This window comes from Salmo salar, chromosome 11 (genome assembly GCF_965601325.2).
Source record: "Salmo salar chromosome 11, fSalSal1, whole genome shotgun sequence".
NCBI classification, from domain to species: domain Eukaryota; kingdom Metazoa; phylum Chordata; class Actinopteri; order Salmoniformes; family Salmonidae; genus Salmo; species Salmo salar.
In genome coordinates, this window is record NC_138301.1 from 18,530,001 (window position 1) to 18,545,787 (window position 15,787).

General features: G+C 49.2%; 1 protein-coding gene across 1 annotated transcript in view; it reads left to right on the forward strand.

Annotated features, from left to right (window-relative positions):
- Positions 1 to 12,630, forward strand: part of hcn4 (hyperpolarization activated cyclic nucleotide-gated potassium channel 4) — an 83,227-nt gene extending 70,597 nt beyond the window's left edge. The window contains exons 7-8 of the mRNA XM_014126754.3: positions 7,208 to 7,372; positions 9,947 to 12,630. Coding sequence (XP_013982229.3) covers positions 7,208 to 7,372; positions 9,947 to 12,132 — 2,351 coding nt within the window. The 3' untranslated portion in view covers positions 12,133 to 12,630. The remainder of the gene's footprint in view (positions 1 to 7,207; positions 7,373 to 9,946) is intronic.
- Positions 12,631 to 15,787: the final 3,157 nt, after the last annotated feature.

Below are 15,787 nucleotides of genomic sequence, written 5' to 3' on the forward strand. Positions count from 1 at the left end.
GACAGGAAAATGGTCCAATTCACCAACGGATCAAGAGAACATCCCTGGACATCATTTACTTGAGTCTATTAAAGTATATTTACTTTTACTCAAGTATGACAATCGGGCACTTTTTCCACCACTGGAAAAAGTGAATCCATTCTTCTCTAGCTAAAGAAATGCGCGGCAGGTAGCATAGCGGTTAAGAGCGTTGAGTAACTAACCAGTAACTAAAAGGTTGCTGGTCAGATTCCCTGAGCCGACTAGGTGAAAAATCTGTCGACGTGCCCTTGAGCAAGGCACTTAACCCCAGTTGCTCCTGTAAGTCGCTCTGGATAAGATCGTCTGCTAAATGACTAAACTGTCAACTGTAAAACTGTAATAAATATCTCTCCCTATCTTCTGAGTCATCAGTAGCCTTCTGACGGAGGAGGGGCCGGTAGCACACATACTGGCAAAGATTTTCAGCTTGCAAGCAGACACTCAAATACGTTTCTGAGTGACAGAGTGAGGGATTTGCATAGGAACTTTTTTATAAAATTTTATGGGACTAGAAATAAATGCCTGGATCGTAAAATAACATTATTAACCAGTTCCAACCCCTGATAAACAGTATACGGTATATGACAAAATACTTGTCAAAAGGTAAATGAGGCTAAAATGCTTTTAGGCTTTTCAGTCCTGCATTTCCAAGGTATTATAGAAAAATCACGTGCTAGTTGTTCTTTCCCCCAACGGGGTCAGACAGTTGGTACTCTTCTCATGGTGTCTGGGAGTGTATGACACGTGTATGACTTAGCTCTAGCCAGTCTTCTTACCAAATGCATTATTCACATTAATATACGCTCAGTAGTCTACTCCTGTTAACTAACTGTAGGATCAGCTTTCTCTGGAGAACCTAATATGGGGATTGCATGCGGCATGTTGTGGATTCGAGTGCTGGGCAGAAATATAGCAATCCAGGGGAGGTGGACATATAATGTGACTGCAGTATTCAAGCCAAAGGACACATGGAGCATAGCCAGGCCCACTCACTGGTCTCTCCTCTGGGCTCACACACACACACACACACACACACACACACACACACACACACACACACACACAATAACCTGCCACTGTGGGGCTGCATGCAGACTCTCCTATCTGGACAGCATCTAGAAGACCCCCCCCCCCCCCTCCCCAGATTGGGCGTGTTATTGTGTTAGTATAGGTCATCCTTTGTTGCCTTGTGTAATTACTGTGTGACTGGTTGAACTGCAGCTCTTCTGGATAGTGCCGTTACATCACTAGAATGACCCGTGGCTGGAGATGTCCATCAGATCCTGGTGCTTATCAAGAGGCAGCTTTGATCACTTTTCCTTCAAGTGAGCTGTGGCGGGGTTGAGGGAGGGGGCGGGGGCGGGGGTGGTGGAGGAGGAGGAAAGAATCAACTGTACCGACTGAAATCTCTCGTGTCATCTTGTGCCTGGACTGAGCTCAGGCTAGTCCACTCTGAGCCAGCTCCTCTTAATCTCTAGGCCCTTAAAGTCCAGGCTGGAAAGAAGAGTTTTCTGGTACCCAGGCTTCTGTTCTGAGCCCTGTCTCTGCCTATGTCTCTATTCCTGTCTTAGTCCCTGTCTCTGCCTCTGTCCCCATTCCTGTCTCTGTCCCACACACACAGACACACACAGAGTCTTCCCAAGACCAACCCCCATCATTTCTCAGTCCGTGTCTCTGTCCCTGACCCTGTCCTTGTCTCAGTCCCTGTCTCTGTGGAGAAGCGGACTGTAGAGCTGCCAAATGGCTGCCCTGACTGAGTGAGTCATTGAAGAGAGTTGGCAGTGGAGTCACAGGTAATCCTCTCGCCCCCTTAACCCATTTTAACACAGCCGCAACACTCCTCCTAGAGAAGGTGGAACGGGGAAGGGAAAAGAGTCAGGGACTGAGTGAATCTATTCTGTACGACTGTATTATAGTCACTGAGCTACACGGTTAACCTTTGTATTAAGCTAGCAGTTCCCCCATGCAGCATCAAACAGATCTAACAGCAACAGTGTATAAGTAAATTACTGCTGTTAGCATTGGAGGAAGAAGGAGAGGCGATGAGAAGTGACACGACACCAGCTATGGTGATGGCTAAACCAGACACTTCCCGACCCCTCTCCTCATCATAGGCCCATGTGTATTTCCCTATGCTAATGCTGGGAGGGAGGGAGCGAGCGAGCGCGGTGTGTCACGGGGAATCAGGCTGCCCGGTGCAGATGTTTCAAAGGTTAGAGAGTGTCCTCTCAGAGGGCCTGTGGGCTGCCAGGGGCGATGGAGATGGGAGCTGACAGGAGAGAACCAGAGTCCAGGTGAGGCTCCCCAGACCAGGCCGGAGGACACTGATACCTCACCATGGGAGACCCAGCTCATACACACACACATAAACGAACACACACATACACACACACACATACACAGACACACACACAGTCTTCCCAAGACCAACCCCCCATCATTTCCCAGTAATTTCCCAAACCATTCCAACGTGAGCCGGCCAGTTATGTGTGTTGTGTAACCAAGGTCGTACTGTACTGTACAACAGCAACTCAAATTAAGAGAGTCAGTGCAAAAAAGGAAAATACAAAACATTTATAATAAAGGGGTCAATGTAAATAGTCTGGGTAGCTATTTGATTAAGTGTTCAGCAGTCTTATGGCTTGGGGGTAGAAGCTGTTCAGGACTGCTTGCCGTGCGGTAGCAGAGAGAACAGTCTATGACTTGGGTGGCTGGGGTCTTTGAACATTTTTAGGGCCTTACTCTGCCTGTTATAGAGGTCCTGGATGGCAGGAAGCTTGGCCCCAGTGATGTACTGGGCCGTACACACTACCCTCTGTAGCACCTTGCGGTTGGATGCCAAGCAGTTGCCAGCGGTGATGCAGCCAGTCAAGATGCTCTCAATGGTGCAGCTGTATAACTTTTTGAGGATCTAAGGGCCCAAGCCAAATCTTTTCAGTGTCCTTAGGGGGAAGAGATGTTGTCGTGCCCTCTTCATGGCTTCACGGCTGTGTTGGTGTGTTTGGACCATGATAGGTCCTTAGTGATGTGGACACCGAGGAACTTGAAGCTCTTGAACCGCACCACTACAGCCCCATCGATGCAGTCCACAATAAGTTTATTTGTTTTGTCCACATTGAGGGAAAGGTTGTTGTCCTGGCGCCACACTGCCAGGTCTCTGACCTCCTTCCTATAGGCTGTCTCATCATCGTCGGTGATCAGGCCTACCACCGTCGTGTCGTCGGCAAACTTAATGACGGTGTTGGAGTCGTATGCAGCATCCTTCCTGTTTCTCCCATTTCACATCCGATTTTAATTGGAGCAATTCCATTTACACTCCAAGCACACAGTGTAGTAGACAGTTGTTACTGTATGCGTTTCACTCCAATTATGAAATCAATTTTCTTCCTTGAAGTTGCTGTACAAGTGTTCCAGCACGATTACCAAAAAGAGCAGCAGTAGTAGCTAAGACAGACGAGAGAAGGAAACACGCCGCTGCAACATACACACAGACCTGGGCAAAGTAAGCCTGTTCAGTGAATTCATGCAGGATGTTTGTACTATTGCGTCAGACTGTAAAAGTGAGTCAGCATAGAGATTAAACCATTCATACATCATTTGACTGTTAATGATGTACTAGCAAGAGGAGTTTGTGCTTGAGCAGGGTAGGACAGAGGTCACGGTGCCTTTAGATGCACCATCAAATAAATGTTAGTTTCATAGCCGACGTAGGCTACCAGCAAAATTAATTAGTCAATTACAATTAGGGCTTCGGGACTTTCACAGTACAGCAGAGCAGCAATGTTTAAACAGAGAAAGAACCACATGAGGATGTTTGCCTTTAAAGTCAATAGCTTTTATTAGCAATAACACCTATGGATAGGGAGCAACAAATTTCCTCAAATAAACTCAGCAAAAAAAAGAAATGTCCTCTCACTGTCAACTGCGTTTATTTTCAGCAAACTTAACATGTGTAAATATTTGTATGCACATAATAAGATTCAACAACTGAGACATAAACTGAACAAGTTCCACAGACATGTGACTAACAGAAATGGAATAATGTGTCCCTGAACAAAGGGGGGGTCAAAATCAAAAGTAACAGTCAGTATCTGGTGTGGCCACCAGCTGCATTAAGTACTGCAGTGAGGCTCCTCCTCATGGACTGCACCAGATTTGCCAGTTCTTGCTGTGAGATGTTACCCCACTCTTCCACCAAGGCACCTGCAAGTTCCCGGACATTTCTGAAGGGAATGGCACTAGCCCTCACCCTCTGATCCAACAGGTCCCAGACGTGCTCAATGGGATTGAGATCCGGGCTCTTCGCTGGCCATGGCAGAACAGTGACATTCCTGTCTTGCAGGAAATCACACATTGAACAAGCAGTATGGCTGGTGGCATTGTCATGCTGGAGGGTCATGTCAGGATGAGCCTGCAGGAAGGGTACCACATGATGGAGGAGGATGTCTTCCCTGTAACGCACAGCGTTGAGATTGCCTGCAATGACATCAAGCTCAATCCGATGATGCTGTGACACACCGCCCCAGACCATGACGGACCCTGCACCTCCAAATCGATCCCGCTCCAGAGTACAGGCCTCGGTGTAACACTCATTCCTTCGACGATAAACGCAAATCCGACCATCACCCCTGGTGAGACAAAACCGTGACTCGTCAGTGAAGAGCACTTTTTGCCAGTCCTGTCTGGTCCAGCGACGGTGGGTTTGTGCCCATAGGCGACGTTGTTGCCGGTGATGTCTGGTGAGGACCTGCCTTACAACAGACCTACAAGCCCTCAGTCCAGCCTCTCTCAGCCTATTGTGGACAGTCTGAGCACTGATTGAGGGATTGTGTGTTCCTGGTGTAACTAGGGCAGTTGTTGTTGCCATCCTGTACCTGTCCCGCAGGTGTGATGTTCGGATGTACTGATCCTGTACAGGTGTTATTACACGTGGTCTGCCACTGTGAGGACGATCAGCTGTCCGTCCTGTCTCCCTGTATCGCTGTCTTAGGCGTCTCATAGTACGGAAATTGCAATTTATTGCCCTGGCCACATCTGCAGTCCTCATGCCTCCTTGCAGCATGCCTAAGACACATTCACGCAGATGAGCAGGGACCCTGGGAATCTTTCTTTTGGTGTTTTTCAGAGTCAGTAGAAAGGTCTCTTTAGTGTCCTAAGTTTTCATAACTGTGACCTTAATTGCCTACCGTCTGTAAGCTGTTAGTGTCTTAACGACCGTTCCATGTTCATTAATTGTTTATGGTTCATTGAACAAGCATGGGAATCTGTGTTTAAACCCTTTACAATGAAGATCTGTGAAGTTATTTGGATTTTTACGAATTATCGTTGAAAGACAGGGTCCTGAAAATGGGACGTTTCTTTTTTTGCTGAGTTTATGACCAGGCGTCCATGTATAATGACTCTCATCTTTAGTTCTGACATGGGTCCAACTCAGTGTTCCTCTGCCAGGGTCGCAGGGTTTGTCCCTCCATTTATCCCTGGTTCTCCAGGATTGAGTGTTAATCTCTCATTGTTTAGCGTTGAGCTCTAGCTGCTACTCATTGCTCCATGCTGGGTCTTCTACAGTCAGAGTTCAGGTACCGGTGCTAAGAGTCTGGGCTGTACATCCTCTTCTCTTAAGACAGGCAGATAAGGCCGGAAGAAAGGCTCTGTGCAGCTCAGTGTCTCATCTCAGCAGTGCTGGTTTCAGCCAGAAAGCCACGAGGCAAAAGGATTTAATACAGCCAGGCAGGGCAGGACGCTCCTCTCTAGAGGGGATTACTGGGAGCAGAGCAGGCCTGCAGAAAACGGACCCCCAACACAGGCCCGAGCCAGAGCTGACCTGGGAGCACACACACACACACACCACACACACACACACACACACACACACACAAATGGGGTTACCCAGCAGCGCAGACACACACAACTCCCCTCACACACACACACACACACAGGATGAGCTGCACATGTTGTTTTTCATTAGGGCAGACATGGTCAGGGACAAGGAGGCTTTGGCTGACTGGGTATCTGGCCGCACTAGAGAGAAGGCAGAAGCCCTCATCCTCTCTAACCCACCATGCACTGTACAATACACAGAGAGGCAGTAGGAGAGGGGAAAGGAGAGGGGGAGCGCGAGAGAGAAAAACAGATTAGTGAGAAGTGAGATTCAAAGTGATATGATGGAAGAGGGATTCCTAGTAAATGTTACATAGGGAGCAGGAGAAAGGCAGTTCATTTTGCAGCAACTGAGAATTGAAAAGGAGAGTGTGGCGTTGGAAAAGGCTTTTTCTGAGAAAGACTAAGTGTTATCGTGGGATTGGGACTGAGAGTTGGAGAGTAGATGAAAGTGAGAGTTGGAGAGTGGCCCACAAGTGGGATGTGTGTGATTGTGACAGAAAAGCACATGGCACGCATACTGTAAATTTACACACACACACTCACACACAAACAACACACACACACACCCGCGGCAGGCACACGGCATAGGGGTGCTGTTGATGCCAGAGCTCAACAGCAAGGCTGACTGTTAAATGGAACATTATTCTCCTGATCTGGCATGACAGAGGAGGTCTAGCAGACCTCTAAGCTTTGAAAATGGCATTTAGTGCTTCAGCTGTGGATTACAGAAAATTCTCATTTGTAATGCTAAAAAGGAGAGGGGAGAAAAAAAAGAGTTCAGCGCAGGGGTAAGAATCCCTGGTCCTGGAGTGCCGAAGGCACTTCATGTTTTTGACCTGAAAGACCAAGTGTGTTGAATTTAGGCATTCACTGAATTGATCAATTAGCTTAGTTGTTCAGGTGTGGTGCCTAGTTGAAACAAAATCCTGCAGTACCTGTGGCACTCCAGGAACACGGTTACCTACCACCGTTCAACGGTTCACTTTTTTGTTCCCCATTTTTGTCATCATAAACGGTAAGTTGTACAATAGTGATATTTATCTATTTTTCACAGCAGCGTGTGTATCCCTTCAGGTCAAGCTCACACATGAGAGAATTCAGTCGGAGTGATACATGTCATAGGAAACATTAGGTCTTAATGCTTCTGTCAGCCTTCACAAAGATTTCCCTGACGTTTGATAAGAAGTGGAGCAGCGTTGGCATAACATCAGCCCTGCACGACAACAGGATCTCTACCTTGACCATAGTGAACACGTCATCATGCCGTCATAGTGTCGATTTACCTCTCTTCCTGTGTCCTGTGCAGAGATCTGTCTGTTGACGCGGGGTAGAAGAACAGCCAGCGTCAGAGCAGACACCTACTGCCGTCTGTACTCGCTGTCTGTGGACAACTTCAACGAGGTCCTGGAAGAGTACCCCATGATGAGACGGGCCTTCGAGACCGTGGCTCTGGACCGGCTGGACCGCATAGGTAAGAGACTACATAGTACAACATTACTTTCAACTCCATATGTATCACTGGAATTGAGCTGATCGTTACAGCCAATCATCTGCCTCTCCATTGGCAAGTAGTGTGAAGTATGCATGTATTCAAAGACGTGTTACAGTCCCCAGGTAGCACTCTGTACTAGATTGCCACTGGTTAAAATCCCGGATGGAACAAATGAAACATGATGTTGTAGTAAATGGATATGGATTGGCTGAGTAAATTACAAAGTGGAGTCAACTGCCGGTCACTGTACTGTACATGGAGGTGTCTGTCTGAGAATGAAACACAGATGTGCCAAAGCTGAGGAATCCTCTGGAGGGCAGCCGTTTCCAGCTAAGTGAGCAGCCAGCGAAGGGGAGAGGAGGCCATGCAGTCAGTGTTTGTGTATGTTAGTGACCTGCTCAGGACCAGTAGGCAAGGCAAACAGATGTGTCATATTAGCTCAGATGTCTCCACCCTTCCCACGCTGGCCTCCACACATCTGGCACCGTGGGCCCTGGCTGCCAGGGAGGAGGGACGGATGGGCACCACAGAGAGAGGAGAGGAGACAACTCTCTCTATTCTACAGGATAGTGTTTTATCATCTTATGTGATAATCTCTCCAGGCAGGGACAGTGATGTAAGCTAAAGAGAAGAAAACCCCATGGTGGTGGTGAAGAACTCACTATATAAAGCTCACCTAGTTGACCTAGTGAAAAGTAGTGTATTTAGTTTGGTTAGTTATATACAATTTACATAACAGACAGTGACAGATAACATGTCCGGTGCTAACAGTAAGAGAATGGATCAACTCACATCTGTTGTATTGGCCCTGAAGAACAGGGGAGCTAGGTGTTAGGAATGCAGTAGTTAAGTACATAGAATACTGGTTCTTTTCATTCTAGCACCACTTCAGTGATGTGTACAGCGTGTGCACTGATATGACACTTCATTCAGTTCTCAGCCAGCCCAGACAAATAGAAGATTCACAATGAACGTCAGCACGCCTCGATCATAACTGAACTATCTCTGCATGCTTCATTACGGCCCTGGGTATGTCTCTAATGAAATGTTGAACAATGGCTGCAGGCAAGGGGCTCTTTCTTTGGTGAAAATGGCTGCTTTAAAGCGATGAGGGAAAGCCCCGTCCTCCTGCCTCTGATATCAACCTCTCCTGGTCCTGATGCCTTTGTGTCTGCATGTTGTAAATAGATGGTGTTCACCTTTCCCTAGCCCTCCTGCATAATGAAGTCATTCACACAGCGATGCCCTACTAATTAATTACTGTCTTAATGGACCCTGTGCAATCGGATCAGAGCTGGGCCTGCTACGGCGGCGTGCGAGCGGCGTCGGGGTCAGGGCAGACCGACAGACAGCCCCCAGCACTGCTCCCCCTAATCGCAAGCCTCTCATATCTGAAATGGAGAGAGATTGATCTGGGCCTAATTGCATTGACAGTAGCGAGCTGAGCGTGCGGGTACTGTACGATTTCAATCCCACCACATAGCACCAGCCTTTCAGGATTAGTGCTTTAGAACAAACGGTGAATTAACCATGTCACTGCTGGCATGTCCACCCAAGACGGATAGGGCCAGAGTTGAGTTCAACTTTTTGTTACTTAGCTTGTCTTGTCATAGAGAGCTATTTCAGGCCATCCCCATCCTGTCTCTGTAATCTAGTGAGTGGCTGACCTCTGACCCCTCCACCACTGGCCATGGAGCTCTGGCCATCCAATGACAGCAGAGGAGCACTGCCCTACACTGTGAAATCACTGACGATAGTGTGAACACTGACCAGCCCCTCATTCTTTCCATATCAGTCAGCCATGTCCCCGTTCAGAGCCGTGTTTCATCTGCATTCACTTTGCCTCTTATCTACGGCTCCACAGTAAGAGCTAGTCAAACAAACACACACACACACACAGCCTGCTGGAACTATCATGCTTCTTCTGTGTTATTCCCCTTGGTAGGCTACGTCCCCGTCCCCCCTCTCTCTCTCTCTCTCTCTCTCTCTCTCTCTCTCTCTCTCTCTCTCTCTCTCTCTCTCTCCCTCTCTCCTCCAAATTTCAGCCAGGGTCTTTTCAAGCTCTGTCCTTGTGCTCGGTTCTGTTAAAGAGAAGTGCTTCAGAATGCAGCGACCATGCGAAATAGGAATCAAAGAGGAGTCTGGGAGTAGGCTGATCACAGCCATTCTGACGCCCTTTAATAGTCAATGTGCAGCCTAGGGGCTAAAACTCAGTAACACTCAGTGGCCTTTGTTGGCAAATGTGTTGCTTGTTCACAGGATCAGGGGTGATTATGATGTAGCTGGTTATTGTGCAGTAGGGCCAGGCAGTGTGTATAGTATAGTATAGTATAGTATAGTATAGTATAGTATAGTATAGTATAGTATAACTGTATAGTGAAAAAATGGTCTCTAAATCAGATGCAATTCCAGAGTGTTTAACTAACTAACTGGACGATCCGGCTAATTGTACTGTTTCTGTGTGGTCTGTCTGTCTGTCTGTCTGTCTGTCTGTCTGTCTGTCTGTCTGTCTGTCTGTCTGTCTGTCTGTCTGTCTGTCTGTCTGTCTCACAGGGAAGAAGAACTCCCTCCTGCAGCACAAGGTGCAGCACGACCTGAGCTCCGGCGTTCTTAACTACCAGGAGAACGAGATCATCCAGCAGATCGTGCAGCATGACAGAGACATGGCCACCTGCGCCCACCTCCTCCAGAACATTCCTCCGCCTCAGCCCCCGTCTCCGGGGCACACCCCCGTTATCTGGGCTCCCCTCATCCAGGCACCTCTGCAGGCTGCTGCTGCCACCACCTCTGTGGCCATCGCCTTAACACACCACCCCCACCTCCCCCACCTCCCCGCCGCGCTCTTCCGCCCGCCGGTCACGGTCCTGGGCTCCAGGAACCTCCAGGACCCTCCCCCCGGCCGGCTGAAGAAGTTCCACACGTCGGCACCCACCTCCTCCATGGGGCCTGACTCCCCTTCTAGCACCCCATCTAAACTGCACTGTTCTGGGATGGACACAGCCCTGCTGGCCTCCTTCCGGGCTCACCACACGACTCAGGGGTCAGGGGCAGCCAGCTCCAGTCAGCAGGTGTCCAGCAGCAGTGGAACCCAGCCTGGGCCTAGCGGGGCCTCCGCCTTTCCCTTTGGGCCTTTCTCCTCCTCTGGGGGCTCTCCGTCCCACAGCATGGCCCAGAGCACAGCCCAGCTCCACTCACAGCCCCAGACGCAGCAGCCATTCCGCTGCACCACCCCGCCTCTCGCTGCCCTCTTCCAGCAGGGAGCCATGGGGGGAGCCGTGGGGACAGGGATGGGTGGAGCAACAGGGGGAGCTATAGAGGGGGCTACAGGCTGGTCTTCAGGAGGCGCTACCGGAGGTGAAATAGGAGGGGTTGCTGAGGGGGCCACGGGTGGGACAATAAGAAGGGCCACTGGTTGGGGTAGACGTGGGTCTATAGAAGGATATTCTACTGGAGTGCATATAGGAGGAGCCACTGGGGGGTACTCAGGAGGGGCTAGTGGTGGGCACATTAGAGGAACTAGTGGAGGCCATATAGGAGCTACTGGTGGAGCAATGGGAGGGGCAGCTGGAGGGCATATAGGAGCTACTGGTGGAGCAATGGGAGGGGCAGCTGGAGGCCATATAGGAGCTACTGGTGGAGCAATGGGAGGGGCAGCTGGAGGCCATATAGGAGCTACTGGTGGAGCAATGGGAGGGGCAGCTGGAGGCCATATAGGAGCTACTGGTGGAGCAATGGGAGGGGCAGCTGGAGGGCATATAGGAGGGGCAATGGGAGGGGCTACAGGTGGAATGACAATTGGAGTTATGGGTACCTCTACTTCTGGTTGTAGTATCAGCCCCCAGTCCACTGGTTCATCCAGCAACATTCAGCCCTGTCAGCTGCTCCATAGCCAGCTGCCCCCCAAGCCTCCACAGGTGGGCTCCCTGCAGCAGTTTGCAGGCGGGGGTAGGACTCCTAGTGGGTTCTACCACCTCCCCCCTCCAGGCTCCCCATCCTCCTCCTCCACCCAGCAGGCCCCAGAGGGCTCCCCGTCCCCCCTGGCCCAGTTCAGCCTGGCAGGCTTACAGTCTGGACTTCAGTCTGGCCTCCAGTCTGGCCTGGTCCCTCAGCTGTCCCTGGAGAGGTCTGCCCTGGCCTCGTTGGCCCAGTACGGCTCAGCTAACGGCTCGCCCTGCTACACCCCCCTGGGGCCTAGCCCCACGGTCCAAAGCCCAGTCACAGGAAGGACTTTCCACTACAGCGACTCGTCCAGTGCCACAGGGTCCCACAGCTCTCTTCTCATGCCTCAGACCTCCCTCCCCAGCCAGCAGCACGCAGCCGGCAGTGAGTCTCTGCTGGGGCTGGGCAGCTTCTCTGAGGATATGAAACTATTGTCCTGTTCTAACCCCTCCCTGCCCCAGGATGTGGCCCAGGCCATGGGATACTCCTCACTCCCACGCTCCTCACCCCCTCGCTCCTCGAACCCTCGCACCTCACCCCCTCGCTCCTCGCCCCCACGCTCCTCCATGGAGCCAGGATACTGCCTCTCCTCACCCTACTCCTCCCCCATCCTAGTTCCAAAACCCTGTAGCTCGGTGCCAGGTCACATGACTCCTCCTGTCCCTGCCCAGATGTCTCCAGGACACCTGCAGCAACAGACTCAGTCCCCCGTGGCCTCCCCGGCCCTGCCGCCACGGAAAGGCTCGGCAGCCCACTCTGAACTAGAACCTGTCCGCTCCAAACTAACCTCCAATTTGTGAGGTCTGATCACACCCTCCTGTGCACCCTCCCTGGACTAGTACACAAACGATCTTCCTGTATGATGTCATTCTCTTTTAGGCTTCACTGTGTTCTAATCGTTATCATTTCCACGTTCTTAATATTACTGTGATTTAAAAGATGACGCTTAACCAGGTAACTTCGAGCTCCCTAGACTACTACTCTTTCTTTGTTTTTGTTTTGTCCTCTTCCCTTTTTTATTCATACGTATATACATAGAAATATATTTAAAATATATGCTAATCAAGGGACAGGAGGGTGTGAACAGAAAATGATATCCATTTAAGAGATGGTCATTTCTTTGTTTCTAACTATGCCAAAATCATAGGATGGGGTTTGGTTTGATGGTTAGATGGACAACACAATAGTACTTTTTTGCAGGAACCTATGCACTAATACCTGCATGTATAGATGCTTTTTTGTGTGTTTTAAAAGAACAGAATCAACCTTTTCAGCGGAAAATACATGCTTCAATAAGAGCAGACTGACTTATTTTTTCATCCCATACAGGATCACATATTGTTGATCCTTAATCATCTATTATTAATTAGATTACTTATTTATCCACTGTATAGACTTTACGAAACCTTCCGAGGTGGAGAAGAGATTTTAGGAAACCAAAAAGACTTTCCTCTGGGGTGATCAATCTGCCTCCTCTTTGGCCTGTGTGTCATTGTTGTATTGTCGTGATTTTGGGGGGTGTTGAGTGGGCTACAGGCCCTCCATCCCTGTAGTGAGACAGACATAAAGTATAATGTGTTAGTGATAGGCTTCCTGCAGTGTCCTCAACCCTGTCCTAACAAATTCACTTTGTCTTCCAAGCTCATCATGCCGCAAATGTTTTGGATGGACAAGGACAAGTTGAGCCCTGCAATCTGTGCGCTAGTGGACAGAGTGTGTGCATTTATATGTGTGTGATAGTGACTGAGTGTGAGTGTGTGTCTGTGTGTTTAAGAGAGAGATAGGGAGAGTAGTCTAATGCAAGGCAAGAGCTTGCCAGACTAACCAAAGGGGGTTTTGCCTTTTCACAAAACTAGGACTATCATCCCAGCTTGTGTGTGGAGTTATGTACCTCCAGGACCCTTCAATCTCTCAATGCTAGAAAAGACTACACTCACTAGTGCTCCCAGAGCTGTCAATCACACATACTTCACAGTCAGATAATGTAGCAAACACACAGGAAATAGACAATTCGGACATAAGCAATTACGTTTATTATTGTAATGATATCAGATACCTGTTGAAGTGCTGCTTGATAGAAAGATCTTACCACTCCACATTACTACCCACAGCTGCTATACGGTCAACATAGACATTCTCCCACATTGAATGCCAGTGTTGAGTTGAACATGTTGAATGTATGTACATCTCATTTATTTTTGTTTAGAATAAATATGGGTTATGCAGTTTTACATCAAGGAGGTACAGACAGAAAGACGGGTCATGACAGAATAGAAATGGTAGTTGTGGACAATTTCATAGTCCTGTATGTTGAGCTTAATCCCAGCGGACAAGAATGGTTGAAATTACATAATTCCAGCCAGATAACAATTTCCACCCGAATATCTTGACGTCATTCCAACCAGATTACCTGACGTCATTCCATCCAGATAACCTGACGTCATTCCATCCAGGTAACCTGACGTCATTCCATCCAGGTAACCTGATGTCATTCCATCCAGGTAACCTGACGTCATTCCATCCAGGTAACCTGACGTCATTCCATCCAGGTAACCTGACGTCATTCCATCCAGGTAACCTGACGTCATTCCATCCAGGTAACCTGACGTCATTCCATCCAGGTAACCTGACGTCATTCCATCCAGGTAACCTGACGTCATTCCATCCAGGTAACCTGACGTCATTCCATCCAGGTAACCTGACGTCATTCCGACCAGGTAACCTGACGTCATTCCGACCAGGTAACCTGACGTCATTCCGACCAGGTAACACGACGTCATTCCGACCAGGTAACACGACGTCATTCCGACCAGGTAACACGACGTCATGCCGACCAGGTAACACGACGTCATTCCGACCAGGTAACACGACGTCATTCCGACCAGGTAACACGACGTCATTCCGACCAGGTAACACGACGTCATTCCGACCAGGTAACACGACGTCATTTCGAGCAGGTAACACGACGTCATTTCAACCAACCAGCTGTATGCCTGGCTGTATGTTCTGTATAGATAGGTAGCAGTAATCACCTCTGCCTCTCTCCACAGCCCATCATAAGGAGCAGCATGTTACCCTGGGTTCAGACAGCTGGGTCCATCTCTATCTCAGTCACACCACTCAGCCACAACACTCTTTTTTTAACAACACAGCCCCTAACCTCTGACCCGTGTAGGCCAGCATGGACTTGTTGGCAGAAGTGCACAGTGACCACACTCTAGTCTCTCATTACTACCTCCTTCAGCAGACCTGTAACAAGGGCTAATCACACACACACAGGAACGCATGCACACGGATATGCACACACCCATGCACATGCATATACACACACAAGCCATGGCAGTCTCCCAGTGCAAATTGCAGTGCTGAATTGAATTAATTTGAACAGGACAGTAAGATTTCTATTGATTAAAGGGCTTTTAAAATGAGTTCTGTTCCCACACTGGAGTGATTCCAGATCTAAAGAATCGGTTTTAAATCGTCTCTCTTTCTCTCTCTCCCTCTGTTTGTTGTTGTTGTTTTACACCTGGTCTTCGTCTGCAGCGAGGCGCTATCTATCTAGAAAGCTCTGAAATATTTATTCACTATCGGTGTCTGTCTGACATGTGGCACCTGTCTCTCTGACAGGCTGGCTGACGGTGGGAAACCCACAGACATCACCTCAGACAGACAGACAGACAGACAGGGAGGGAGAGAGGGAAGGAGGGAGGGGGATGCGTTTATTCTCTTAGATAGAACACTCAGCAGCGTGATTGGCTGGACACAGGGAGGGAACAGGGAAGGGATCAGCACCAGTGGAGGAATATTGATGTCTATAGTGTGTACAGTGCAATCGTTAAAGCCTGTGACTGCTGGAGCTGTTAAAACACGAAGCTAATAGACTGCCGTGGCTGTTTCACATCTGAACAACAAAAAACACAAGAACCTCAACCGGTTTGTTTATTTTCCACAATATGACCTCATTAAGTCTGAGTTGGGAAATGTGACTACTTTGGATCGGGGTTGAGGGAGCTAGTGGTTGAGACAGAGGAGTAAATGTGAGGAGACGCTGATAGATTGAAGGAATGACGTGGTTGGACAGATGGTCAGGGCGCTGACAGGTAGACAGGCAGCCCATGGGGTTCGCAGGCTGACGAGCTGCTTGTTTTCTGGGGGACGTTGAAGGCATGTCACCCCTGCCTTATGATTGTTCCAGAGCGCTCGTGGAGGTTCGTGGGAGGCAGGAGGATATTGATTTTTGGGTATTTGAGGCAGCTTTTGGGTGTTGCTGGGGTAACGGTGTGTGTGCCTGTGCGTTTGTACATGTGCGTGTGTGTCTGTAGGAGAGATCTCAGCCCAGCGTTCTCAACCCAGTGCCAGGGTTGATGTCTGGGAGTGGTCGGTGTCTGAAGATTGGTGGGCAGGGGAGGCACAGGTCATGGCTTAAAGAGAGATAGGCATGAGACAGTGATCGAT